General features: G+C 43.6%; 1 protein-coding gene and 1 pseudogene across 1 annotated transcript in view; one reads left to right on the forward strand and one right to left on the reverse strand.

Moving 5' to 3' along the window:
* Mtcl1 (microtubule crosslinking factor 1) overlaps positions 1-27,132 on the forward strand; it is a 127,149-nt gene that overhangs the window by 64,779 nt on the left and 35,238 nt on the right. The window contains exons 4-8 of the mRNA XM_026412208.2: positions 7,363-7,422; positions 12,185-13,495; positions 14,682-14,837; positions 22,647-22,769; positions 26,052-26,282. Of these exons, the coding sequence (XP_026267993.2) occupies positions 7,363-7,422; positions 12,185-13,495; positions 14,682-14,837; positions 22,647-22,769; positions 26,052-26,282 (1,881 nt within the window). The remainder of the gene's footprint in view (positions 1-7,362; positions 7,423-12,184; positions 13,496-14,681; positions 14,838-22,646; positions 22,770-26,051; positions 26,283-27,132) is intronic.
* Positions 900-1,265, reverse strand: LOC113199305 (NHP2-like protein 1 pseudogene; annotated as a pseudogene).

Below are 27,132 nucleotides of genomic sequence, written 5' to 3' on the forward strand. Positions count from 1 at the left end.
CAATAGTTCTTCAGACTCTTTTACTAAACAAAGGCAGAGATTTTGGTTTTTATTTTTATTTATTTATTTTTTTTATGAGAAAACTCAGCAACTGGGGGCTCAGAAACCTGGAGAAAACAAAAAGAAAAAACGACCCAAATTTGGGAGAGTGGGCTACTAGAGCCCTGGAAGGCTGGTGTGAGTATCTGTGGGCCGCTACCAAGACCACAGGCTTGGAGTTGGCCTCAGGTTGGTGTCCCATCTCCAAATTTGGGGGACCTTGAAATATTACCTGACTGCTGACCAAGTTTGAGTTTTATTGTCTGTTAATAATATAAACCTCTTGTAAGACTTAGGTTAGATATTGTCTTGGTCAGTTTGGGTTACTATAACAAAATACTACAGACTGAGTGGATTAAGCAACAGAGATTTATTTCTCACAGTTTGGGAGGCTGCAGAGTGAAAGACGGTAGTTTTGGTGTGGTTGGGTTCTGGTGAGGGCTCCTTCCTGATCTGTAGACAATTGATGAAATCTTCCTCCGAGAGGAAGCTCTGGTGTCTCTTCCTCTTCTTATGAGCACATTAATCCCATCATGTGGGCTTCACTCTCAGGACATCAGCCAAATCTAATTATCTCCCAGAGGCCTCCCTCATAATACTATCACATCGGGTATTAGAGCTTCCGCATATGAATTGTGGAGATATCAACATTTTAGTCCATAAATGATGTGTAAATAAGGAGTTTGGCATTGTCCTTGGCATAAGTGCCAGACAGATGGTGATGGTTGATATCATCACATCTTTTTTTAAATACAATATTTTATAATAGAAAGCTGATGACTTCAGGCTAAGACAGACAGTATGGTACATAACCTGGTGGGTGGCAGATTGGCGGGGAAAAGAGGGCAGAGGCCACAGGCTTACACTGAGAGCCTTTCAGTAGACTGCTGAGTGGACTGGATCTGCTGTTTCAGTTGAGAGCCTTTTTGGATGGTGACAGAACGGGCAATGACAGGCCTGGAGACCCCACAGGTCCCAGGGCCTGCTTGGAGTACACAAACACTTAGGGCACATTCTTGTCTTCATATAGCTTCGGGAGGTGCAGCATGATCTTCAGGGGTTCAGCATTGGCTGCCACCAAGATGAACTCAGAGATGCCTCCGCTGAGGATTTTGGTGGCCTCTCTGGCTCCTTTCTGAAGCTTCTTGCTGAATGAGGTCCCATCATTTCTTGGTAAGGCAGGCAAGGGACAGATAGGCCTTCGGATTTACATCAGCCTCAGTCATGACTGAAGTTCTGATGGCTCACCACTTTATCATGGGCTTCTTAACAGGATCTAGGAAAAAGGGTTTCCTTTGCGCTATGGCTTGGCAGGATTTTCCACTGAAGCCAAGAGTAGATTTGTGTGTCTTGGATCCTGCAAAGGAACTGCAGCGCAAGGTGCAGTGAGCCCCCAGCAGGAGGGGAACTTGTTTCCCTGACAAGACAAGCGAGGAGGAAAGGAAAGGAGGCATCTCCCAGCCAGACCTAGTATTTCCAGCTGTAGAAGAAGCTGATCACTCTCATCCTACACTTCTCATAGCATTTACATGAGAATTTTATTATGAGTAACAGAATCTTGATAACCTCATCCGAATAGCGGGGGGAAAAAGACATCACCATCATTTTCTCAATCTGATTTTATTCCTCTGTGTGCTCTAACCCAGCCAAAAAACAACAGACTTTCTAAATAATTAGAATCTGTAAGAATTCTAAAAATCATCAGCCTACATCTGTGCTCTCTCTCCCACACTGACTCATCCTGTATAGTTTCCTGATTTTATTTGCCTCCTTTTATTACCAATCTAAATCTTAAGCCTCAAGTCTGTCTCTGAGACACTTTAGCAATTGAGAGCTTGTCAGTTTTTCTGAAATTACTTGGAAGACATTGGCTTAAAATAGGAAGCATTAAGAATTGACATGAAAGTCCAAATAATTGCCTAACTTCATATTTCATTTAATCATATTCAATATTCAGCAAATCCATCACCCTTAGAAGGATTCATTTCAGATTCACAAACTTAAGGGCTTTCCCCATCCCCTTTTCAAAAGGAATGTAGAGCCAATTTGCTGGCAGTTGACCAGACTCAAAAGAAACTGTAGAATTAATCAACAAGCAGGTCCTTATTCTGGGTTGTGTTTTTTTGATTGTCTGAATTTTCCCTTTCCTTTCCTTTCCTTTCATCATTCTTGGAAGAGACTCCAGTGGATCACTGAGTCATCCAAATAAATAAACTGGGTATATTGAATAATGCTCACACAAATTATCCAGGGTCCCTAAACCCAGGATCTATACCCCCCTCCACCCAGTCCTTGGATGTCAGTGCTCTGTGCTGGACAGGACTTTGGATGACTCTGGGCATGTGGACCTTGCTGGAGGCATGGCAGTTGTCACTCATGACCACCTGGCTCTTGGCCAGGGGACCATATGCTTGGAGACCTGCAACACAGAGGGGTACCTGGCCCATTTGCTCAGCTCTCAGGGCACTTCCTGGTCTTTTTTTCCCCCCCTTTTAAAAAAAAATATTTATTTATTTATTCTAGTTAATTATATATGACAGCAGAATGCATTTTTTAAAAAATTAATTAATTTATATGTTCTAATTAGGTATATATGACAGCAGACTTTCTAACCAACCATAGACATATAGGATATACCTGAAGGACCAGGCTAATAACACAGGAGATCAATGATCGTTTCTATTTTCTGTTATCTTCAAGATAAAAATTGTATTAATTTTATGACCCCCCCCACCATTTATTTAGGTGCTGGGGATTGAGCCAGGGCCTTTGCATATTGCTTAGCACGTGCTGTACCCTCTATCTGTACTTCCAACCCCACTTCTCTGTTGTCTTAAAGGAAATATCACACACTGTAGATAATTTGGGGACTATGAAAAGCCACCAAAAAAGGAATTAAAATTCCCCATAATTCTGTCACTTGAAGATGATCCTTACTTAATATTTTGGTGCATTTTCCTCCAGCTCAGTTTCCTAACATACACCTGTAAAACATTTTATCCTTATTAAGGTAAAAATATGTGCTATTTGTCACCAACATTTTCTTTTTAATGTATTGTGAGCACTTCTCATAACCTTTCAATATTCTTTGGAAGCATCATTGTGTGTAGAGACCTAACTTGCTACATGAGGACTGGGGTTAACAATGCTGTATTGTGTCCTGATAATTTTCCAAGAGATGATGATGGGTATGTTGACTTGCTTGGTAATAATCACTTCAATGTACATTCATGTCAAGATAAGACAATCAAGCCATCGTGTTGTCTGCCTTAAGTATACACAAGAAGAGGAAAAAAGATCCTTGTAACACCCCAGCGTCTTCACTCACTGTCACAACAGGTGCTGTTGAAAAGCATTCTAACCTGTAAATCTTGCATGGGATTGCATGTGTCCTCAGGGTGCCTTCCAGAGGTGGGATTACTGTGTTAAGACATGTCCTCTGTAAGGTAGGATTGCTTCAGAACCCTGCCTACCTTCCCACACCTGTTCATCTGCATGGAAATGCCATCTCTGAGGGTGCTTGATTACCCTTGGTACCCTACTTTGTTGATTCTGTAAATCTCTAAGTGAAGAAAAAAAAAACATAGTATCTTGTTTGAATTACTAATAGTTGTATTTTGGGGGCTATTTGTTTATTTTCCCATGAAGATGGGTCTCCTGTTGCTTGTAAAATATTATTCTTTTGTCTGTTGTGGGTTAGAGAATTCTTTTTCCAGTTTGCCTTTAAATATTCATAGTGTTTTCTTTTGGTATATAAAGAAAGTTAAAAATGTTTAACAATCTATTAGTCTTTTTCCATGGATGTTTCTTTTGTTTTTATGTCTGTAAAGGCCATGCCTCAAGAATAAATAGAAATTCATTTTTTCCTGGTTCTTTTATAATTTTTTACATCTAAATTTATAATTGAATTAATTTTGATATGTAGTATGAGTATTTTCTTATCTCAAGTTTTGTATAATTATTCCACCAACATACCCCATTCTTTTAAAAGAATAGTGTAAAATGCTGGTTTAAAATGCTACCTGTTAGGATTGTTAAAATCTCATATCCTCTCAAAGCTATTTCTGAGCTTTAATCTGTGTATCTTTGTTTCAGCACCAAACTATGATATTTTATTTCTATGTTGACTAGCATAAGCCAACTGTCATTATTCTTCCTTTTCAAAGTATCCTTGGCTATTTTCACCAATTTATTTTTCTATATCAGCCTCAGCAAGCTTTCTCTGCAAAGGGCTAGGTGGTAAACATTTTAGACTTTGCAGGCCATAATGGGCTGACACTAGTACTCAGCTCTGGTGCAGAGCAGCCGTGGACAATAATAAAGGAGGCTGTCTTCTATTAAAATATTGTTTACAAAACAGGCTGTGGGTTAATTTTATCCCCAGGGCTACGGTTTGCAAACCCTTGTTCTAGCAGAATTTTTGAATCATTTTGACAAGTTCTTCCAAACTCTTACCACCCTCACAAACACATTTTGTTTTAAAAGGCACATATTCATATTTGTATAAAGATGTTGCTTATTACACACATACATTTATATATGTGAACATATGTGTGACAGAGTACATATTATATGCATTCATCTTACGTACTGGGAGAGTAGAATTTGGTTAAAATGACAGCATCCTTTTAAAATGATTTGGAAGAAAAATGTACTATCTTTATAACATAAAGTCTTCCCATTGCAAACATTACTTTCTATCAATCACAAAGTTGTTGTTTTTTATTTCCTTCATAGGGTTCCTGAAAATTCCTGGTGAACTTAAATTCTTGCAATTTCTTCCACTCTACTTACTGTTGTGAATGGGATGTGTGTCAGGGGTCTCACGACTCCCAGCGTATTCTGTGGTTTACTAGAAAGGACTCAGGGTTATAGTTTACAGCCCATCTACAAAGGAGCAAGACACATCAGGAGGGGCTGGAGGAACCCACCCTCGGTCTCCCTTTCTTCATTCCCTCCCCGACAGATGCCTCGCCCAGAATGTGATCCTGCCTCTAGCATCAAATGTGGCAACCCATTTGATGCTAAATCTTTTGTCTCCATTTTTAGCTTTTACTTCGTGTGCATATCTTTGGTTTTCTTCCAGTGCATACAGAGCCTCTGTTCTGTTCATTGGGAGAATGTTGTGAAACAGGGTGGCTAGTGGACAGCACATACTGAGGGCCTTGATTGTCATTACAGACCCAGATTTAAATCACTCATGTGAAACCCTAGGGAACAGTTTTTCTCCCTGCTTCTTTTTTCTAACTCTTCTCTGTCTTCAGTCATCAGAAATATTCTTCTCCCTCAGCTCATTCAAAGAAAAGCTGATCTTAACTTCAGTGTGAAGATGAAAATCTTGGAAAGCCCACTTAATAAGTGGGATGGGATAATCTCTGGTCTGTCTTAAGGCAGGATTAAACTACCTTTTGCAGGAGACTGGTTCTCTTTGAAATTTGACCCTGCTTTTACCAAAAAGACAAAAGGAAATATTTCAAACCTATTCTGCAGCCAGGATTTAAAGATGGTTCCTCCATCCCCCTTGGTAACCAGGGAGAGCCTGCCAGGCAACCCAGACTGATTCCATGGCCTTCTCCCCTTCCTGCAGGTCCTTCTCTCAGTTACCTTTTTCTTCTCTAGGTCTCTAGCTTCCTGGAGGTTAGGGGACAGCTAGAATTTTAATTGCTTCTTAATCTAAAATCCCTCCAATGAGTGGCAAAAGCCTAGCATTCTGAGAGTGAGACATATGATGTAAATAGCACTGATGAAGGAATTTGAGGGGTTTTTTGTTTGTTTGTTTCGGTGGTGCCTGGGGATTGAACCCAGAGCCTTGTGCATGCTAGGCAAGCATTCTACCAACTGAGCTATGTCCCCAGCCCATGAATCTGAGTTCTAACCACAATGTAAGTGACTTACATCAGAGCCTCCTTTCAAACTTGGGATGTGGTATGACAGCAAAGATACAAAATCAAAAGTCATGCTCAGAGCCCATCTTCAGTTGGGGTTCAAAAGAACCCAGGTGGTGCTTCAGGGTTGGAGCTAAGCTGAGAGGGAAGTGAAGGGGGATGGGGATGAGCTCTCTGAGAGGCTTGCTGGGATCTGAGTGCTGGTGAGCAGGGCTTCCCTTCCCCAGCTGATTGTTTTCAACTTACCTTAGGATCAACTTAATCTCTTCAAATTAAGAGACCACAAATCATCTTGTATTCCTCTAGGATGCTTTTCTTCCTCCATTTGTTCTTTTTGTCTTCATGCCTCATCTTAGCAAGAAGAGTGCTAGCTCCCTGTTGGTCTGTTTCAGGCATCCCTTAGTCCTTTTATTCAAATTCATGTTTGTATTTCATACTTGTTTGCAATTTCCTGCTTGGCATGGGCAAAGATGCACCTGTAGTGGCACCAAATAGCCATGACTGCGGTGCTTTCACTAGACATTCAGCCCTCTGTGTGTGAGAATTCAGCACCCTTGGATTCAACCGACCCTGAGTTGAAAACATTGAAAAAAAAATTGCATCAGTACCAAATACATACAGACATTTCTCTTGTCATTACCACCTGATACTATCAGATAGCTATTTACATAGCATTTTCATTGTTTAGGTATTATAAATCTTTTAGAGGTAATGTAAAATATATGGAGGCTACGCATAGATTATATATGGGGACTACATCATTCTGTTAAGGACTTGAGCATCTAAGTCTTTTGGTATCCTTGAATGGGGGAGGGGGTACTGGAACCAATGCCATTAGATTCTTGGTGCAAGAGGCTACTATATGGAAAACTAGCCAGGGACCCAGACCATTGAAGGACACAGTTAAGTTTACTTTAACATAGGAATAAATTATGAGCTGTATAGGATCTTTACGATGTTGGTTAATCATGAATTGGAGTGGGTTTTTCAAGAAGTTTGCAATGTAGAATAGGTTTTCTTTATAGCAAGAGCCAATCTTCTTTCTCTTCCTGCCACATTTTATCTGTCCACTCAAGAAACATCAGTTAATTTTGATAGCAGCCCAAGGAAAATATAATTGGGTATTAAAGTTTCTCTCGATATCTATGTATCTAGCTCTGAAACTTCTACCTTTTTCCTCTTCTTGCCTTCTCTCCACTGTTACAAATTGTCCAAAACACCTCCTTTCTCATAAAGCTAAATGATTGAGGAGTGCATTTCCAAATATAATAATTAGGATGTAAAGCACCTTAACAAATGTATTCAACTGCATTTTAAATGTTAATTTTGAGTTGTTTCCTGATTCTAGAGGAAATAGTTCTATGCATGTATGTCCCCACCAGTGCTGGCTGTGCTGTGTGACCCCTCAGTAACAGAATGTTGCTTGGATCTGTTTCAGAGTTCCCTAAAGAGAAGAGGCAGTCGGGAAATGTTCAAAGAGAAGAAAACCTTTAACCAGGTAAGCTGAGGCTTTTGTTCTAATGTCACATTTCCTACAAAGGAAGCCACTTCATTTTGAATATTCTCACAGACATCAGCTTTGCTTTTAAAACCTCCAAAGAAACATCACCCGCCAAAACTCTTGGACTCATTCAAAATCTCTATGGAGTGAACATTTTCTTTCCAAGGCTGTAGCTAATTCCTTTTGTTTCTCTCTTGCACTGATAAGCTGCAGCTTTCTTTAGGAAAGAGAACAAACTGGCTTTATGTGAAGCATAACTAGGTGTAGTCTGTGGTCTGGCAGTACTGTCTCGAAGGTATTTTGTTCTTCAGAGTCATTCACATAGTAAAATAACATAGCCACTGGAGGGTTGGGTCATTCATAAGCCATTGTTTTGTGTGTGAGTGCTTTTTTTTTAAACAACGTGCAGGCTGACAATGTCTTAAATTGTCCTAATGGAAAGTAAAATATTCTAACTGGGAAAACAGTAAAACCTCAGCCCTTTCTATGTATACAGTATGTGTTCTTTAAAGCCGCCTTAGCTTTTCTGAAGTGTTGTCTTACTGGGTTCCTTTCTTCTTCTTTTAAAATTGCTGCTATAGTATTAGATGTTGGAGAAAGAAGAGTTTCTGGGGTATCAGTCTGCTGAACTCTTAGAGCAAGGGGTAATTAGAGAGATGCAATAAGTTGGGGTAACTAAGAGCCTTGGTGCAGCCCTGACCCTGGAAGCTCCCCTCTTCATGATTCCTTCTGATTTCTGTGTCCTCCTAATTCACAGATCCCATTGGTGTTATTTGAGGAGGGCCCAGCCAAGTGAGCAGCAGGAATGCCAAAGATTAACTTTTTCGACCCTCTCTCATTCCCCAAATCTCAACTTGAAATCCACTCATCCAGGAAAATTAAAAAGGTGCTCTGTTGCAGTGTGTTTACACCTTCCTGGGCTCAGAGTATGTTTTCAGTTTCCTGGCCCTTGACTATCAAAGGGCTTTTCCTGTAGAGGGTGATTGGCCTGTGGGTAAAGCAGGTCAACCACAGGAGCTAGTAGCTCCTTGGATATGTGTCAGTGACCCTGGGGTCTGGGGATGTGTCGAGTTGCCCCACTCAGCCTGCGGGATGATTGAGCAAGGAGTTTCTATTCAGCAGAATGGTGGAATGGAGCGCCTTGGGAACTGCAGGTCGGCCACCAAAACTCAAAGGAAGCTGGCACCCCGGCGCAAGGTAGGCACGTGGGCAGTCAGCTGCTGGGGTGCTGGCCGGATGGCAGACTTGCAAGCCAAAGAATATATACTGACAGCGATATATTTCTGTTGCTTGACAAGCCCTTTCCAGCTGGTGGCGATGGTGCTGGTCCCTGTGTGTCTGACCCCGCCTGCCACGCTTGCCTTCTCTGCCCGCAGCGGGAGTAGTTTTATGTGGAAAGTTGGACTCCACCTTGTACTTTCGTGCTGCATTTCTGGAGTTATCCAAAGGGCTCTTGAAACCAGAGCCTGATATGATTAAGTTTAGGATTCAGCCTTGACTCCTCCACCAGTCGTGGCAGAGTTTCAGTCACAAAGTAAGATGGGTATCCCGCCTCCCATCTTATTAGGAGTGGATTCCCCCAGCCAGAACAGGCCAGCCAAGCTCAGCTTCCCTGGGGGCTGGGGGATCCTCTCCTACATGCAGACCTCCCCAGCAGGCCCTCGGAGGGGAAGCCTGACCTTCCAACTACCACACTCACTCCCTTGGCTTGTCTTTCTTTATAACTCTGCTTTTGTCCTGGTGGCAGGCCTCCTAGTGCATGCCTGGGTGTTGACAGCATGTTTATCATCTGTTAGAGTTCCTGCTGTGAATAGTTCCTCTCTTTAGGAAATGAGAAGACTTTGTGGACATTTAATCAATCCTCAGGTAATCTATATCAAATCGAACACTGAGTAGGGCATCCTGCTGCTTTAACTGACCTGGGTTTAGGCTGGTGGTGGGCCAGGGATTGTGCTGCTGATAGTCAGACTTGCCAGGGGTTGGCAGATGGAGAAGGTCCCAGACTGGAGGTGGACAGAGGATGGAGCGGAGGGTCCCTATAGCTGGAAGACACTCTCTTCTCTTCAGTGATCCCTGCTGCCCAGATTTCCTGAGGTGGAGGTGGGAGTCTTGAGGCAATTTTGGACTGTGGATAAATGCCATCTCTCCAGATAAGAATGGGCCGAGAACCTCTCCTGTCTTCCCTAACTTGCATTTAATTCCCAAAGGAATTCATCTATAAAGTATTTACAGTCAGCCTCCATTTTCATGGATGTATTTTAGCCTTCCATAAACTCAACTCCTTCAACTGAACAGCAGAGACCTGTCACCTGTTGGTGTATTTGGGTTCCTCGCACATCTTTGTCTGACAAAAAATTGGAAAGGTGCTTTTGATGGTTCTACTATAGAAAGTTCTAAGAAACTGGGGTTGCATAAAAATAGCCTGCTGATTTCAGGTACAGAAAAATAAATATTTAAGAGTGGATGAATGAACAAATAAGCAGCCATGCTTTTCTATCAGTATTGATATGAAACACAATGAATGTCTTTTATAGCCCATGTGGTGATCTATGTAGGCCTTTAAAAAAAATAAAAGATCAGTGATAATCCATTTTACTCAGTGGTTTTGAGAGGGCAGCAGCCTTATTCCCAGTTAGTCACAGAAACTCTTTATATGAGCCTAACCAAAACCAAACCAAGTCCTTAATATAAACCAAATCAGAATTCAAAGACTATGTAACATTTATAGATCATTCTTTTAATGAGGAAAAAAAAGTAGAGACACTAGCTTCTTTCCCAATATTAATTGCATTTCAGACAAAGAAAAAAGTGGGTAGGGTCAGGTGAATGCCATTTACAATTTGTTGTATATTATTTTGGTGACCTTTACAGTGACCTTGTAGTTTGAAAATTCTGCTTTAGACATAAGGAGACAGGTTCACCAGAACTCTGCAATTGACCCAGGTCCCCAGATGGCAGGGGCCAGAGTTAGTATCCTGGGAAGCATATTTAACCCCAAGACCAGCTGTGCTGGTTTTATTATTGGTCCTGAGGAAGACACTAGGAGTGTCAACATCCACACGGCACAGGGGAGAGCTCCTGGTCATGCCCTCCACATTGCACTGGCTAAAGGCCTGGTCATGGGTTTTTCCTGAGTCTTTTGGCACATCATTTCCCCCATTTCTGTGGGTTTGTGATGAAGGAGAAGAGATCAGGGCAGGAGGCAAGGTGAAAACCCGGGAGGCCCCAAGGAAGGTATGCCTTTGTCTTTCTGCCACGTGGCTAGTGGCTGCCAGAATCTGGCAGAGTGAGCCGTTATTCTCTGAGCATGAAAGCAATGCAGGTGAAATGCAGGTGAAGCTCTGCAAGAGTTAATTCTTCTCTCCCAGAGGGTTGACTTGTTCCCAATCCTGGTTAGCAGCCAGGACAGCAGATGAGTCTCCGAGCTGCTGACAGTTTATCTAAGTGATGGGGAAGCCTTTGCTGCTGTCTCCTCTCTGTCCCATCAGCGATTTGGAATTTCTGCTAGTGAAAGAGGAATGAATCATGGAATGGGTCATTGTTCCCTTGGTCATTGTGCCTATTCATCAAATGTGATTAATATAAAATTTTTCTAAGACTAAAATGGAGAGTTCATACTGCTTCTAAGTACAGGGATCCACAATGGAAAGGTAGAGTTGATGTTGCACTTGGTCCAGAAAGTGCCCTCTTGACCTCCGCCATACATTGTAGGCCTTCAGTGGTAGAGGCTCCTTTGGAGGCCCTCCAGAATCCTCTGGTATTCCGCTGTGCTATTCTTCCATGAACTACTACTCTGATTTGAAAACACTTCACTCTGTCCAACATTTAGCTCCTTCCCTCAGGTCTCTGGATTTGATTTCCTGCTGTGTCACAGCAGCTGACAGGAGGGGAATGGGACCAAAGGCCCTGAAGTGGCCCTTGTGTGGTGAGAGCTTGGGAGTAGTGAGGGTGTCTAGGTGTGTAGTAGTCATTGTGTTCTCCCTACCGGTGCTTGGCACTGAAGTAGCACCAAAACTTTCAAAGCCCCCTCTTGCCCATCATCCCCTTGTTTCATCCTCATGTTATTCTGATGTACCTTGAGGAAGAGGAGGCAGCAGGGTAGACAGGTGAATTGCCCTCTTTCAGGTATATAACCCATCAGTAGAAAGCTGGGCTCTTATTTGGGGTTGCTTGCTTTCCCCATCCTGGCAGTACCTTGTAGAGGTACTACCTTGCAAGGAATGAAGGGGTCTGCACTATAGATGAAGTGAGAAGCCACAGGCTGGATGTGGCCCCTGAATCCTGTTGGCCATACTAGGCTCTTATGAGAGGTTCTGATGTCTCTCTGGTGGTTGCTGGGGGGGATGAACCAGGTTCAACTCACCGTCATGAGGGGTCACTGTATTACCAATGAGTGTTGGTTTATTTTTATTTTCTTTCTTCATTTATAACCTATATGATGTTCTTCATGTGCATGTTTTTTTTTTTTTCCCCAAAACTAATTCTTTAGTTCTTGTTTGGTTGACAAAGCAACATTCTGTGGGCCTTTCCTAGGTGCCTTCCACAAAGCCCTGGGCTCACCACTGCTTTGTCTTGGCTCCTTCTCCATGTAACTTGACAGCACTGACAGCAAGATCGGCGGGTGTGCGTGTGTGTGTGTGTGTGTGTGTGTGTGTGTGTGTGTGTGTGTGTTGGGGGCGAGGTGCGAGGGGAATCATCAAAAACACGAACATTTGGTATTTTCAAATAACCCTTCTCTCGGGCTGTTCTTTGCTGGCAGGATGACAGTGCCGATTTGAAGTGCCAACTCCAGTTTGCCAAAGAGGAAGCTTCCCTGATGCGCAAAAAGATGGCCAAACTTGGGAGGGAGAAGGATGAGCTGGAGCAGGAGCTCCAGAAGTATAAGTCCCTGTACGGTGATGTGGACAGTCCCCTCCCCACGGGGGAGGCCGGGGGGCCCCCCAGCACCAGAGAGGCAGAGCTGAAGCTGCGGCTGAAGTTGGTGGAGGAGGAAGCCAATATCTTGGGCCGGAAGATCGTGGAGCTGGAGGTGGAGAACCGAGGCCTCAAGGCAGAGATGGAAGACATGCGGGTCCAGCACGAGCGGGAGGGAATGGGCCGGGACCACGTGCCAAGCATTCCTACCTCACCCTTTGGCGACTCCCTGGAGTCCTCCACGGAGCTCCGCCGTCACCTGCAGTTTGTGGAAGAGGAAGCCGAGCTGCTGAGGAGGTCCATATCTGAAATCGAAGACCACAACCGACAGTTGACCCATGAGCTGAGCAAGTTCAAGTATGAGCCTCGCCAGGAGCCAGGGTGGCTTGGGGACAGCTCATGTAAGGGTGCTGGGGCCGGGGCTCCCTTGCAGGAGGAGCTGAAATCAGCCAGGCTGCAGATCAATGAGCTGAGTGGGAAGGTGCTGAAGTTGCAGTATGAGAACCGGGTGCTGCTGTCCAATGTCCAGCGCTGTGACCTGGCTGCCCACCTGGGGCTGCATGCCCCCAGCCCCCGGGACAGTGATGCTGAGAGCGACACAGGCAAGAAGGAGAGCGATGGGGAAGAGGGCCGCCTGCCCCAGCCTAAGCGGGAAGGCCCAGTTGGCGGTGAGAGTGACTCAGAAGACATGTTTGAGAAGACTTCAGGCTTTGGGAGTGGGAAACCATCAGAGGCTAGTGAGCCATGTCCAGCAGAGCTCCTGAGGGCCCGGGAGGACACCGAGTGCCTGGCAACCATAAAGCACGAGGCCCAGCGGCTAGAGCGATCCGTGGAGCGCCTCATCACAGACACTGATGGCTTCATCCATGACTCAGGGCTGCAGGGCAGCAGCTTGGCCTCACATGGTGTCCAGGGTGAGGGCGAGAGGGGTGAGGGGGCCCAGAGTGAACCCCACCTTCTGGGGACCATCAATGTGAAGATGAAGGCTTTCAGGAAAGAGCTGCAGGCCTTTCTGGAACAGGTGACCCGGATTGGGGACGGCCTGTCACCCTTGCCCCACCTCACAGAGTCTTCCAGCTTCCTCTCCACCATGACCTCCGTGTCCCGGGACTCCCCCATCGGGAACCTGGGGAAGGAGCTAGTCCCAGAATTGCAGGTAAGGGGGCTCCTGGCTTCGCCTCCCTGCTCCGTCTTGCTCTTCCTCCTTCTCGCTGGCATTGCTGCTCTCGGGCTGGCGCTGCTCACGGCTGCTTGGTTATGATTTCAGACCTGCATTGTACTAAAGCCTCCGGCGTCAACCAAATCCTGTCTCTTGGTTGGGTTTCTTTCTTTTTTTTTTTTCCGTTTTTATTTTCCTTTGTTATTTTTTTGTTTTGTTTTATTTCCTTGTTTCTCCGTTTTCCTCTTTGATTTTTTTTTTTTTAACTGCACCACCGCTTGTGGTTTAGAGGCCCTCTCATGACACAAAGGCTAAGCCCAGTGGAGGCGCTAGGGATCGACGCAGCCCATCCTTGCTCCTTTCTCGGTGTTTCAAAACCAACCCGCCACCCTGCTGAAGAAGCAATGAGGAGTTTAAGACCAAAGTGCCAACTCCTGTCACAGTCAGGATGAGTAGCAGACTCGCTAACGAGCGCCCGAATCCCTCCTTGGGTTTACTACCAAAGGGACACAGTGCAGTTCTGAGAGGCCCTAGGCAGCCCAGACCCACCCACTCCCACTGGAAGATAAGCCAGGATGGGGGAGAGGAGCCCAGTTCTGAGAGAAGGCTGTTTTTGATGGAAAAAAAAAAATCTCGCTGCCGACTCGCTCCCGCCACCCTCCCGCACCGCCGAGGGCAAGGGGCAGAGTGGAGCAGCCTTACGAGGACCGCTTTCCCAGGCATCGCCCTGGGGTGCATGGCCCCGCTGCCGCCCCGGATTGTGGCTTTTGCTGCTCGACCCACACGTAAGGAAGGAAGAGCCTTGTCCTCTGTGTCCTTCATGGGTAGTGTGCTTGCAGTCGACTTGTGGTTCACGCATCCCCATTGCATGCGCCTCATAACCAGTGTTCTGCATCCCCCACGCATTCTTTGCTTTCCAGATGTTTCGGCCCATGCTGTTGCTCATTCGCATTCTTTGTTCTGTTCTTTTCACTCTCCTCTGCCATTGTGTTGAAGCTGGTTTTTCTGCTCATGCTTTTCTTTGGTAGTTTTTTTTCAGTTGTCTATCTTACCTGTTTTTGTTTTCTTTGCCCCTCCCACCCCTTTGTCCTGTTTTTGTTGTTAAAAATAAAAACTTAACCTCCTCCTGGAAAAACAAAAAACAAAAAAACAAAAAAATGAATCCTTCCCATGCACCTAACAGTCCAAACTGAGAGACCAGCTGGAGTGGCAGCTTGGTCAGGAACGAGGGGATGACCGAGAAAGCCTTCGCCTCCGAGCCACACGGGAGCTGCACCGTCGGGCTGACGGGGATGCAGGGAGCCACCGGGCAGGAGGCCAGAGCTGCTTCAACCTAGAGGTCAGTCCCTACCTTGCCCTCCCCATCCCACTTTCCTCTCTTGCCATGTGGCTGGCTGTGCAGTTTCTCATCTGGGACAGGTCCCTTAGGGAACATGGCAGGAGGACATGGGACCAGGTAGAACTTATATGTCATTGTGCATAATGACAACTGGACCTGCCACCCTCATTGTCAGATGGAAGTGATGGCTCACTGTAGTATTGTCCCCCCATGGACCTGCATTCCTGGCCCCAGGAGTGCCTGGAGGTGTGACCGGGCATGGCTGGCCCTATTTATGAGTGTTCAATGGCTTCTTATTCTACAGCAGGGAAACTTGGGTAGAACCCAAGCTGGCTTTTTCTTAGGGAAGAAACTCTCCTGAGGGTTTTCTTTTTCAGTCCTTCGTTGCCCATGCGTCATGTGACTCCTCCATGGTCCCTGAGGACAGTGTCTCAGCCAGTGGGGAATTAGGGATGTCTACTCCCAACCTGTGTGGTATCCACAGCTGTCTCTGTTGCCATGATAAACCCACGTGCACAAACCTGCAGCCACCTGTACAGACACCTGCATTGTTGTTGAGCCATCACAGTCATCTGCAGTCCCGTGAGAGGGAAGCTCCGAGACAAAAATAGCCCAGCCAGAACAGAAAGATGTTCCTGAGGAGTGAGCCTGGGCTGTTACTTTGCTGATCACTCAGGTTTTGGGCAGGGCTAGAACAGCAGGTTGTCTATTAGAAAAGGACCATAACTCTGGAGATACTGATAAAGATTTTTAATTTCTCAGTCCCTAGAGGGATGCTAACACTTAGCTCAGAGGCATGGGAGCATCTCCTCCCAGGCAGGAGTGAGGGCGAGGTGGGAACAGCTGAGTAACAGAGGTGGGTAAGAGGTGAGGCTCGATTGCTGGGAAAGGCAGGCTGTTTGGTTAGGAAATAGGCAGAGGTGCTGCTGATGAGGTGGGGGGGTACTGCTGGCACCATTATCAGAGGTGGGCATGGTGGGGGAGGGCTGCCTCGCCCAGAAGAATACAAACAGCTCTAACCCTGGCTCTGAAAAGGAGTGTGTCACATCTCTGCCCTTGTGATTAGACACATGAGAATTTGAAAATCACCTCTAAATAAGTAAAATTTTAAAAGTGTTCAGAAACAGTCTATATAGTGTCACCGTTCTTATGTTATCTGGAGAGGCCAGACCCAACCTAAGAAGTTGGCACCCAGGTTCACATCCTAGAGGGAGGTACACATGCTCCTGAAGGTGTTACAAAAGCACACAGTGGTACCAGCCTCCTTGGGAATAGCCAGAAGCTCAGCATGTCCTGCAGATCTCTACAGTCTGTCCAGGGATGCCTGGTGCCTCCCAGTCAAAGTACCCAGAACCTGTCATTTTGTTTAACATTTCCTGAACACAGTCTTCAGACACAGAGTTAGACATACATAAGGTACATCAATTTCACAGTGTTCTTGTTCCAAAATGGCAAGTACGATGTGCCTAGATTTTATACCAAAAGTTAAACAGAATAGCCAAATATTTGCAGAACTCATTTGGCTTTTGGGAGTTAGTGCCTCAGAACACTGTGGAACTTTCCCAGGAAACGCCTTTGTTAGCTCGTATTGCACACAGGGTCTTCATCTGAGAATGCTGGTTGCTTAGGCAGTCACAAACTCACAATTATGCACATTTCAGATGTCCTGAGTGATCCGTCTTCAGCATGGATACCTCTGGAAAACTCATTTCCCAACCTTCAGTTAACACTGTACTACTAAGTTATTTCTAGCAGGGACATCTTGAGCCCTGGGGCTCTAACCTTAATGTGTCCATCACTGACTCAATTTCTCAGGCGAACCTCTGGGCCTCTGTTTTCTCTGGGCCTCTGTCAAATGGGAATAAAGATGCCTTGTCTTCCTCACATGGTTATAGGTGGATGATTCTTAGAACAAATGAGCTGTTGAATAAGGAAGTACTTTTAAAAGTACCGAATGCTGTGCCAGTGTAAAGTAGGATTAAAATTAAAGACAGGGCAGTATGTCCCAGCATTGCAGAAATCCAGATGCTCCCCTGGTCATGGTACCAGTTTCTCTGCCCACTGTAGCACTTTCCCCTTTTCTACTGGCTGTTTCCCTTCCTGGGCCAGAATCAGAGCTCAGGCTGCCTCAGCAGCCTCTTCCCACTGAAGGACTAATTATGAGAACTGTGGCTTCCTTCTTAGGTGCCCCGTCATTCAAGGTCTGTCACACAGCCTTAGTTACGTAAGCTCTGTGAGTTGTCAGAAAGCTCATCCCCTCCTGGACTCCTGCTGGGTGCTTATTATTTAATACTGGTGCAGTAATTAGGTGCCACATGCACACACGCAATGCAGAACTTTACAAACCAGCAGCGATTTTGGAAAGAGAAAAGTACTCAGTTGAGTCAAACTGAATATCGAGGGACAGTAAACCTGCATAAGAGGTAGATGAACGGAGCTGGGTGGTACCATTTGGTGGGCATAGGATCACCAAACAATGTAACTCAGATAGGAACATCTGGTCTTCAAACGAATTCTCTCATTCTTTGAAGGAGAAAAACGTGGTCTTCAGAGTGAAGTGGCTTGCCGGTAACTGCCCAAGAGGGTGGGTGGCAGAACTGGGTCTAGAACAGTGTTCTTAAGACTGCTTTGGAGCTCTCTGTGACTGTGGGCACCTGTCAGCACGGAGCCTACTACCTCCACTGGGCTGCGTTTCTGGCCATCCTCAGGTGACATTATGGCTACCTTGCCATGGCATGGTTCTTTTAAAAACCCATCTAGTTTCCTTTAATTTTAAATATTTCAATTATAAAATAAAAACCCAATAGTGATAGGTCAGGTAAAAAAATAAAAATAAATAAATAAACAAACAAACAAACAAATAAATAAAACAAACCCAAAACATCATTTCCTAGCAGGGGTTATGGAGGTAATCTGGAGTTATGTGTCTTTTGTTCTTATGTCTTTATTCAAAAAGGCATTTTGCTCAGAAGACAGAACTCAAGTATGCAAACACATTCTATTTTTAAAATTTCTTAATGAAATGTGTTCTGAAATCCCTTTGATGCTATTGTCGTGTTTCCTTTTATTAGAGGAGCTGAGCAGGGATCCCTCATCAAGCCTGGGTGGCAGAGGCTGCCTGTCCCTGGTGTGGTTATCACTCTGACAGACTTGTTTGGTCCTTGAATATTGCATTGTGTTAAGGAATTGTACAATGGGCAGTTCCAGGAAGCAGAAAAAGCCTTTTAATGAAAACATCCCTAAGTTCACTGCCAACAGTTGCCCTCCTATGAGGCTGTTGTGGACATGGCACACAAAGCTCCCATCCATTAGCAGCACAGCCCAAGGAGAGAAGCCACTCTGTGTTAGACTCACACGGATTCCAGAGTCATTGGGGAAAAGACAAACATGGGCACCCTCCACCCCTGTACCCCACCCTTTGGAGATCAAACTCAGGATCTTGCACATGCTTATGCTAGGAAGCGCTCTTCCACGGAGCTACAACTTCACCTGCAAACATGGATGCTTTCATCCAGAATGAGGCTAACATGAAGCTGGGTGACATACTGCTAGCAGTTGTCTTTGCTCCCTGTTACATTGCCCTTTAAAAAAAAAAACACTAATTTTATCCTCAAGCCAATTACTTCTATCCCTGGGTGAACCTCCTTCAGAGCTCCTGGGAGGTTTAAGAGAGAAGTCCCATAGGACACCCAGCTTCAATGGTGTAAAAGAAACAACTTTTTGAATTTAAACAGAATATTTTTTAAAGAATCAGTTTTTCAACTCCCATTTGTGAAATGGCTCTCTTCTGATTTTGGCCTTATGCATTTTCATATCTAAGGACAGGGGAAAGAAGTCATGTTATTTTTGGAAGGTTGGGGGTATTTAGCCAGGTTAGCAGTGATAACACCAGGAAGAAGAAGAAGGAAAAGTCCATCCTTATACATTAGCCCTTTTCAGTGGATAACAAATTGGTGTTAGAGGCTGGCTGTTCAGATGCCACCCTTCACTAGACCTAGGAAAGAAGAGGTATATTCAAGGCCAGCATTCTTCAAAACAGCCACAGTCAGAGAAAACTGAAGTCAGAATTCACAAACACTAACTCACCCACTATTGTAAGTGTGCAGAAGTTAACTGTTAAAAAACCACACCCAACCTAAACAACAGCAAAACAACTTCGAAAGCACAAGTACTCCTGTGCTTCAGAAGCACAAGCTCATCTCAGTAGATATTGGCAAGATGGTCCCACTGTGTGCTGAACTCTTCCTTGTCTTCACCCCATGGTTCCCATTAGGTCTTCTGTGAGAGACACATTTGTTAAGAGTAAGCAGTGTTTAGAATGTTTCATATGGAATGTGCTAGGAGTCTTAAAAATAGTTCTGAATGAGAAGTGGCCAAGCATGGACACTGGTCAGATTTCACATATAAATGAAAACAAGCCTGTGCCCAGAGGATTGAGTTTCTGGGTCAGAAATCTCAAAGAGCTCTTCTCCCTAGCTCTCCCTTTTATCCTTTAATCAACCAAGCACACGGAACATCTGCGATCCCTTATGTCTCAGCTGTGAAATACCAGCCACAGTGAAACTACGTGGGGTTTATGCCAAGTATTTGTACACATGTATTGACCTCATATACTGCTTTTGAAAGAGGTGGTACCAAAATTGGCCAGGACAAAATGGAACTCTCACTAGAAACAAAGTTGTGGTAATGGAGATCTTGTAGACCTATAACATACAAGTAGCATTGGTGGTTATTATAGCATTCCTCTTTCTGTTTATTGAGATGGTGACATTATCATCTTAAGGGTGGAAAGATTTTATAAGTCACTTTTTCTGGGGACGGTCAGGAAATTAACAATACGAATCATTCTGGGATTCAACCCCTATGGGCAGAAGGATGGCATTGGATCTCAGAATGCTGGCTCAGGGTGAAGGGTGGTTATGATGTCAAGATTAATGTCTAGACAGCCTTGGAAACAAGTGTGAATGGCACTCATTTAAGTAAACTACCATATAGATCAAGGTGAATTTGTTTTATAACCAGAATCTTAGGTAAGTGAGCAAAGGATGACTTTTAGAATAAAACTTTTGGGGAATTGATAGTAAAGGGAAGTATATTTTTTCCTAGAGGAAATGTATATGTTATGTGAAAATGTTCCCCAGTTGTATGTGATTATATGCAGTCACGTGGCAATGGGAGTCATTCTAGACCAGAACTCTTGCCTTGGCATGTTTGTATTTTGTTTTTGTAACACTGGAGTGACATTGGCATCCCAGCCAGGAGCAGCTACCCATAGGAGTTTTAATATTTCATTAGCAAAAATGGACCATACCGGATAATGAAACTTCTGATTGATCAGTAAGTTTCTGTTGTTAACCAGTCAACAGTCTACATGTGGATCTCAACGGTACTCTTCAAAGGTGTCTTTTAATCAGAAGAGCATGTTTTTAATCAAATGATGTTGAAGTATGAGGCTATCTCTCTGTTTGAAATAAAAATAAGTTAAATATTTATTACGATTGAAGCCAACCTAATACAGGGTTAGCATCCCTAATCTGAAATATGAAATGCTCCCAAATCCAAAACTTTCTGAGCATCCGTGTGACTCTAAAAGTGAAAAATTCCATACCATGAAGTCTTTGTTTCATGCACAAATTTATTAAAAACATTGAACAAAGTTACTTTCCATCTGTGTTTATAAGGTAACAAAACATAAATGAATTTCATGCCTAGATTTGGGTCCCATTCCCAAGATATTTTATTATTCATATTGCAAATATTCCATAGTCCATCTCCCCCCCCAAAAAAAATATCCAAAACACTTCTGGTTCCAAGCATTGTGGATGAAGGATTACTCAACGTATATAGAAACTAAATTAAACAAAAAAGCTTGATTAGGATATCTGTTTTAATGTGAAATAGTTCAAAACTTTGGCTGGCACCTAATGCATTAAAATGTGGACAGTCTTTGCATCTTAAATTTGTGGAATAATTTGTAACTAAAAAGTCAAGCCAGCAGCTGAGCAGCCCAGGCTGCCTGAAAACATTCTTGCAGAAAACAACTGAGTGGTAGAAGAGAAGACCCCTGAGGGGGGTAGGGTTTGGGCAACTTCATCTATTATCATAACCCCAATGCTTTGAACAGTGCCTGTATTACAAGTGCACAGTGTTTGCTGAATAAAATGCTGCATAAAATATAAAACTCCTCTTATTTACATAGCTGAATTCTAAGAATAGGGAGTCTTCAAGGGTTGGAATTTATTTCAGAATTGAAAACAAGAGCAATATCTGGGCTAGGTGGGTAGATGGAAGCAAGGGACAGAGCCTTAGGCCCAACACAAGCAGGGAAAGAAATTCACAAGAGAAATATTTGCCTCCTGGTTGCTGGGCAGGAGAGAGGTAGCAGGACACTTGTTTACACAGCGTGGGCTCTGGTTGGGAGTGGGAGCCACAGCTGGCTCTCACATGGGATCAAGCTTTGAACTGATGTTACCACTTTGGTCCAGGAATCCTCAAGGAGAGGGACTTAAGTCTTACTGCTGGCTTCTGCAAGTGCAAAGCCAGTCTGGAGGCACATTCTTATCCAAGTGGCATGTGAGACCCATAGATTACTGCCCATTGAAGATGAACTCACGGTGCAAAACTTCAAACACACAAAGATACCCTCCAGCAGCAAGAGCTGGCAAGAATTCTAAGACCTTTAGATTGTAGGATTGTCAGACACCATATAAAAAGTGGGTTCAGAACTATTAAATATGCAGGTATATAGAAAAAAGGGAAAATTGCTATCATAAGATCACACATTTAAAAATAAGAAAATATAACTTTTAGGAATGAAAAATTAGTTGAGATGAATTCAGTGGAATAAATTCCATATGTAGAGAAATGCCTCTTTTCAAAGAGAATCCACATATAAAAGACTGCAATAACAACTAGTAAATCAAGAAGCAGTTAATTCAGAAGTTCTTGAATTTCTTAGGGTTGGATGAGTTTAGATATCTTACTTGCAAATTTTTATCCCAGATTTGATGAAACCCCAGTGGGTCTGATTTTCTTTTCTTCCTTTCTTCTTTCTGCAGAGCATTCCCCCTACCCCCACATTATCCCTTGTGCTAAGCGATCGGCTCTGCTGTTTTATTTTCTGCATTTCCTGTTCTTGGGGTATGATTTTTACTCATGACAGATTAGGAGAAGCAATGTCCTCAGTGAGAAGTAACAGATTAATTAAAGGTCAACAAAACAAGCCAGTAAAATGGCATGTGTTTTTATTGCAACAATCCACTCTCATTCCCAGTTTTGTACATCATCTGCCTCCAAGTAGCACAAAGCAGTGGGTAAAATGTCTTGCTTACATTTTAATGATGCCTGAGATTTTTAGTGACAGTGTTTCCATCTCTGTAAAACACATTTCATTTCAAATTAGTGACTGACCACTTTCTCATGCCTATTTGGACTTTGAAGGTAGACTTTAGCAATAAAAATAACAATAAATGAATCCACAGATTTATTGGCCTGTTTGTAACCTGAAGTGTAATAAGAAGATCTTTGTGTGGTTCTTCTTGGGCAGCGTGTGCCACTGAAGCAGGGCAGGTGGAGGAGAGTCATCCATCACCAGGTGATGCAGACAGCTGTAAAGCCCCACACAACAGCTCCTCCCCATCCCCCCATCCCCAAAGTCCCAGGAAAGTTGCCGCAGAGTCACTCCACTGCTGCAACCCCGTGTGCCATGTCTCTCTGTGTTTGTCTCGAGCTTGTGCAGATGTCTGTCCTGCGTTGTCACCTGAGGCAGAGTTCTTGTTTCTAAACCCCTTCCTTTATCCCACCAATCAGCTCAGGGGCCCCCCTGTTTTACCTGAGCAGAGTGTATCGATAGAAGAGCTACAGGGTCAGCTCGCGCAGGCGGCCAGACTGCATCAAGAGGACACAGAGACATTTACAAACAAGATCCGTAAGGTAAATATTAACGCGGATTTCAGCATGACCGCTTCTTGGTCTGCAGAGCCCCCTCAGGAGATATGCCATGATGCATTTTAAAAGAATGCTGCCTGTCCTGTACAGACCCACAGGCAAATAGAAAGGTTACTCAATTGAGCTACCCCCTCTCAGATGTGCCAAAAAGACAACTATCCACCATTTTGTTCTGGAAGACACATTTCAGCACTTTGGTTTCCCCTGTCTTAAACATTGTGAGGATGCCTGAATCCACAAATAGTACCAAATCCCAAATATATTACTTTTTCCTATACAGTACATATATACCTATCATGAAGTTTAACTTATAAGTTATGCACTGAACAGGATTAACAATAATATGTGATAAAAATAGAATCATTATAACACTATACTATAATAAATGTTACTTAAAATTTAAGAATTGGCTATTTCTGGGGTTTTCTAGGTCATATTTTTGGAGTGTGACTGTGGGTAACTAAAAGTTAAGAAAACAAAACCACGGATAAGGGACAATGGTTGTGTTTTACATGAAGGTACCAGGAAAGTTTTCTGCATATCTGATCTAAACTTTCCTGTAGCAGTACCAACCAGGCAACTGACATAAAACAAGAACCTTAAATGCAAGGAGACAAGGAAGTGTGTCTATCACCTTGGTCAATGTTAAGTGAATCTTCTGATAGGAATATCAACTCATCCTAAACTGTCGTCTTCAAAAATACTGCCACTAATTGAGCTGTGACCTGATTAACTTCTAGTTATTTTAGAATAACCTATTACAGGCTAATTATTCTTTATCCACTAAATCCTTTCCCAGAGCTCTTAGTAGAAGGGATTCACAGGTAACAGGCATTCTGGCTCTAGGCCTCCCGAGGATAGTCCAGTCCCTGACACCCTGCATCTAATTAAGCTATAAACAGATATGTAAGTTCAGAATTGCTATCACTGCTCGTTTCCCCTTGCATTTGCTGTCGAAAGATAGCTGTCGTTTAAAATGGAACAAAGCATTTGATATTGAATAGTGGACCTTGATATTTTATCATGCAATATACTATGCAAAGTAAGGTTCCTGGTATATCCAAGAATTTATTTTGGCAAGGAATATGTGCTGTATGTATATGCCTCCAGGGTGACTCAGGCCAAGAGGATCTAAATGGGTCACAAACTGATTAAAGGATCGCCTGCTGCACTTTGCAGCTTAGGGAGGTTAGAGTTGAACAGCAGGGAATGAATATTCTCTGCTATCCTCTCCCCCAAGAGGCATACCCCTTTTCAAATGTTTTGCTTGTAAATCAAGTTTCACTATCATTACCAAAGGAAAACAATTCCATATTGTACAAACGACCAATTCTTAACTAATTAAAAAGATTTTTTTAAAGCATTGTACCAAAAATAGTTTGAAAAGGGAGTTTATCCCTGGAGGCTGATAGTGCAATGGTAGAATCTCAGGTGTGTCTAGTACTTGGATTAATGAGAAAGGAGTATTTTGAAGCAGAGACTTAAGAAATGAAGAGATATTGTCCTTCAGGTTTGTTCAAAAGTTAAAGGAAGTTGTCCCCTAACATGGTCGTAGGGCAGAAGGTCAGATCTGAGATTTGGGAAGCACTTGGAAGCATGGAACAGAAGGAGTCAGAAAGGGCAGTATGTATGTGTGTGTGGGGGGGGGTGTCAGAGTGAGCCAGGACAGGGTGCTGCAGATAGAGGGGCATGAGAATGGCCCTTTGAGATGTAGCACCCCTCAAAATGATATCTTGAGATCTTTCTATAGCATCACAGGGAAAGAGCTGTGTTGGCTTCATGTGACCCCCGAGGAAGCTGGATTTTTCCCTCAGTGAGGCAGGTGGCTGAGACAACAGCAAGTGAGGGATTTTGGTGTGCCAGGCTGCCCCCACTTTATCTGAGCTTGTATCCACAGGGTGATAGCCAGTGGTGGAACTCCCAGACTGCTGAGGTTCTGGATAAAATCGCCACTTTCAGCCTGAAGTACAGTAGATAACCATTGTCACCACAGTAGCCACAGAGACAATTGCATAGATCCACAGACATTCCCACAGCCACTTCTGTCTTCCCCTGGCCTTTATTTAGCACATTAGCCGTATTGGTGTCATCTTTAGCATATTGGTGTCACCTTTAGGCAGCCATCGTCCTAGCCTCAGGTTCCTCAGAAATAATGTAGTTCTTTAGGATAAAAGAAGTCACTCCCTTTTTGGCACATGAAGGAATGTTAAATTAAGAGAGGACAGCTGATAATGACCAGGCTGCCATTCTAATCTTTGTTTGGGAGATGGGGTGGGTCTATGGAATAGAAACCTTTAATCTCATGTATCACTTTAGCTAATATAAATATTATTCTTGTGCCCTTATCTACAAAATACAATTTTACTTACACCCTCTTGCTTAGTCACTATTGACACATAATAATCATTTGTCTCTTGGAAGAGTGCCACCACACATGGTGGTGGGCACCTATAGTCCCAGCTTCTTGGGTGGCTGAGGCAGGAGGAGTGCTTGAGCCCAAGAGTTTGAGTCCAGCCTGGGTGGTGTAGAGAGAAACTCTCTCAAACTGAAGAAAGACAACAAAACAGGAACTTAGAGCTCAGGTGGAAGAATCTTCTTTTTCTGCGATGTTTTTATTTCCCTAAGAAAATCTACTATGCATATCTAATAGGTAGATTCAGCCTTCAGTGTGGAAGTAGGTACTTACTTTCTTGTTCAATGCTGACCATTGTATGCAGCTAAAAAAAAAAAATTCCTTCTGGCTTTAACTGCTGTGCTCTCTGGCTCTTGGTGGGCCTTCTCTTGGCTAGGTATTCTCTTTCTATGAGGGGTTTTGGGGAACTAGGGGTCTCAGGAAATAAAAGAAAAGGCTTTCCATTTTCTTTCTTCTTTATAATTACAGTGCACCCTTATGTGCCAACTCAGGCACAGTGGGATCTACTTAAATGGCATTTGAATCAGCTGCAAGCCATTCATCAGAGAAACAGTTTTTTTTTCTGAAGGGGTTTAGAGACATCTAGAAACACCATGAGAGACTGGCAGGGAAAAAAAAAAAATGGTTCTAATACCTTTCTTTGAAATAGCACCTGCTTCTGAATCTTAAAGCTCATGAGATTTTATACATCATATGCACCTCAAGTTGTTCATCACTCTAAACTTATGGGGGTCCTGTGTTTCTCATCTCCTTTGTAAGATGGTCTAAATTGAATGGCAGTTTGCAGTTGGTTGGGTTTAGGTGGCAAATTGGAATGAGCCTTGTGTCAGTCTTTCCCTTTGATTTCATTCAAGATGGAGGAGGAGCACCTCTATGCCTTGAGGTGGAAGGAGCTGGAAATGCACAGCCTGGCTTTGCAGAACACCCTCCATGAGCGAAACTGGAGTGATGAGAAGAACCTGCTGCAGCAGGAGCTCCGGTCCTTGAAGCAGAACATCTTCCTCTTCTATGTCAAACTCAGGTGGTTGCTGAAACATTGGCGGCAAGGGGAGCAGATGGAGGAGGGAGGAGAGGATTTTATGGAGGTAAGGCCATCCATAGAGTTCATTTTATTTGCATCTGTTTTGTTCTCGACCCTAGACACTGCTGTCCCTTCCCCTACACATAAAGCCATGTCCTGTTATTTTTAATTATTTTGTCAATTTCAGTCCAAGCCATGGAAATGCAATGGCTTATCCTGTTATATATGAAACCAAGAATTCCATGCTGTACTTGGAAGTAGTTTTGTGAGTATCCTGGTCTATAACTCCTTTCTGGAATGAAGTTTTGAGGTCATCTCCTTTGTTCTTAATTTATTAATTCGTTGAAGTTATCACCATGAGGTCCTTTGCCATCTCATTCACCTTTGGTGGTTTATATAAGCTGGTTCTAGAATATCTGCTCTCCTTTCTGTTATAGTTTGCGTTTCCAGATGCTAGAGCCTGTGACAGCCATAAGGGTCTCTTCTAAGTCTCACCTGGGTCACTTTGTCACCTCTGAAATTCATATATATTCTTCCCTTTATGTCTTAATTCCTGAATTCAAAACAGCAATGGAACAGAGTTATTTGCTTTCTGATTGTTTTTGTTGTTGTTGTTGTTGTTGCTGAAATTAGAGTGACCTCTAGCTCCACAAGCTCTGTCCTGGCTTTGCTTTTTGGTAAGCATAGGCCTGGAACTGCTGACCTGTGCATTCTGTCCATCCACACCCAGACTACTTGCCCTGTTAAAGGCATTGTAAATAGCTGGTTTCCTTTGAACCTACAAAGACCTTTTATCTGCTTCCCACTCTAATGAACAGGGTATGTAATTTAAAGTTGTTCTGTGAATGGTGATTCTCTTTCCTCAGGGTAAAAAAGTTTTTAAAAATTAATTCACCCAGCTTCCAAGTGTTCAT

Source organism: Urocitellus parryii, chromosome 13 (assembly GCF_045843805.1).
Source record: "Urocitellus parryii isolate mUroPar1 chromosome 13, mUroPar1.hap1, whole genome shotgun sequence".
NCBI lineage: Eukaryota > Metazoa > Chordata > Mammalia > Rodentia > Sciuridae > Urocitellus > Urocitellus parryii.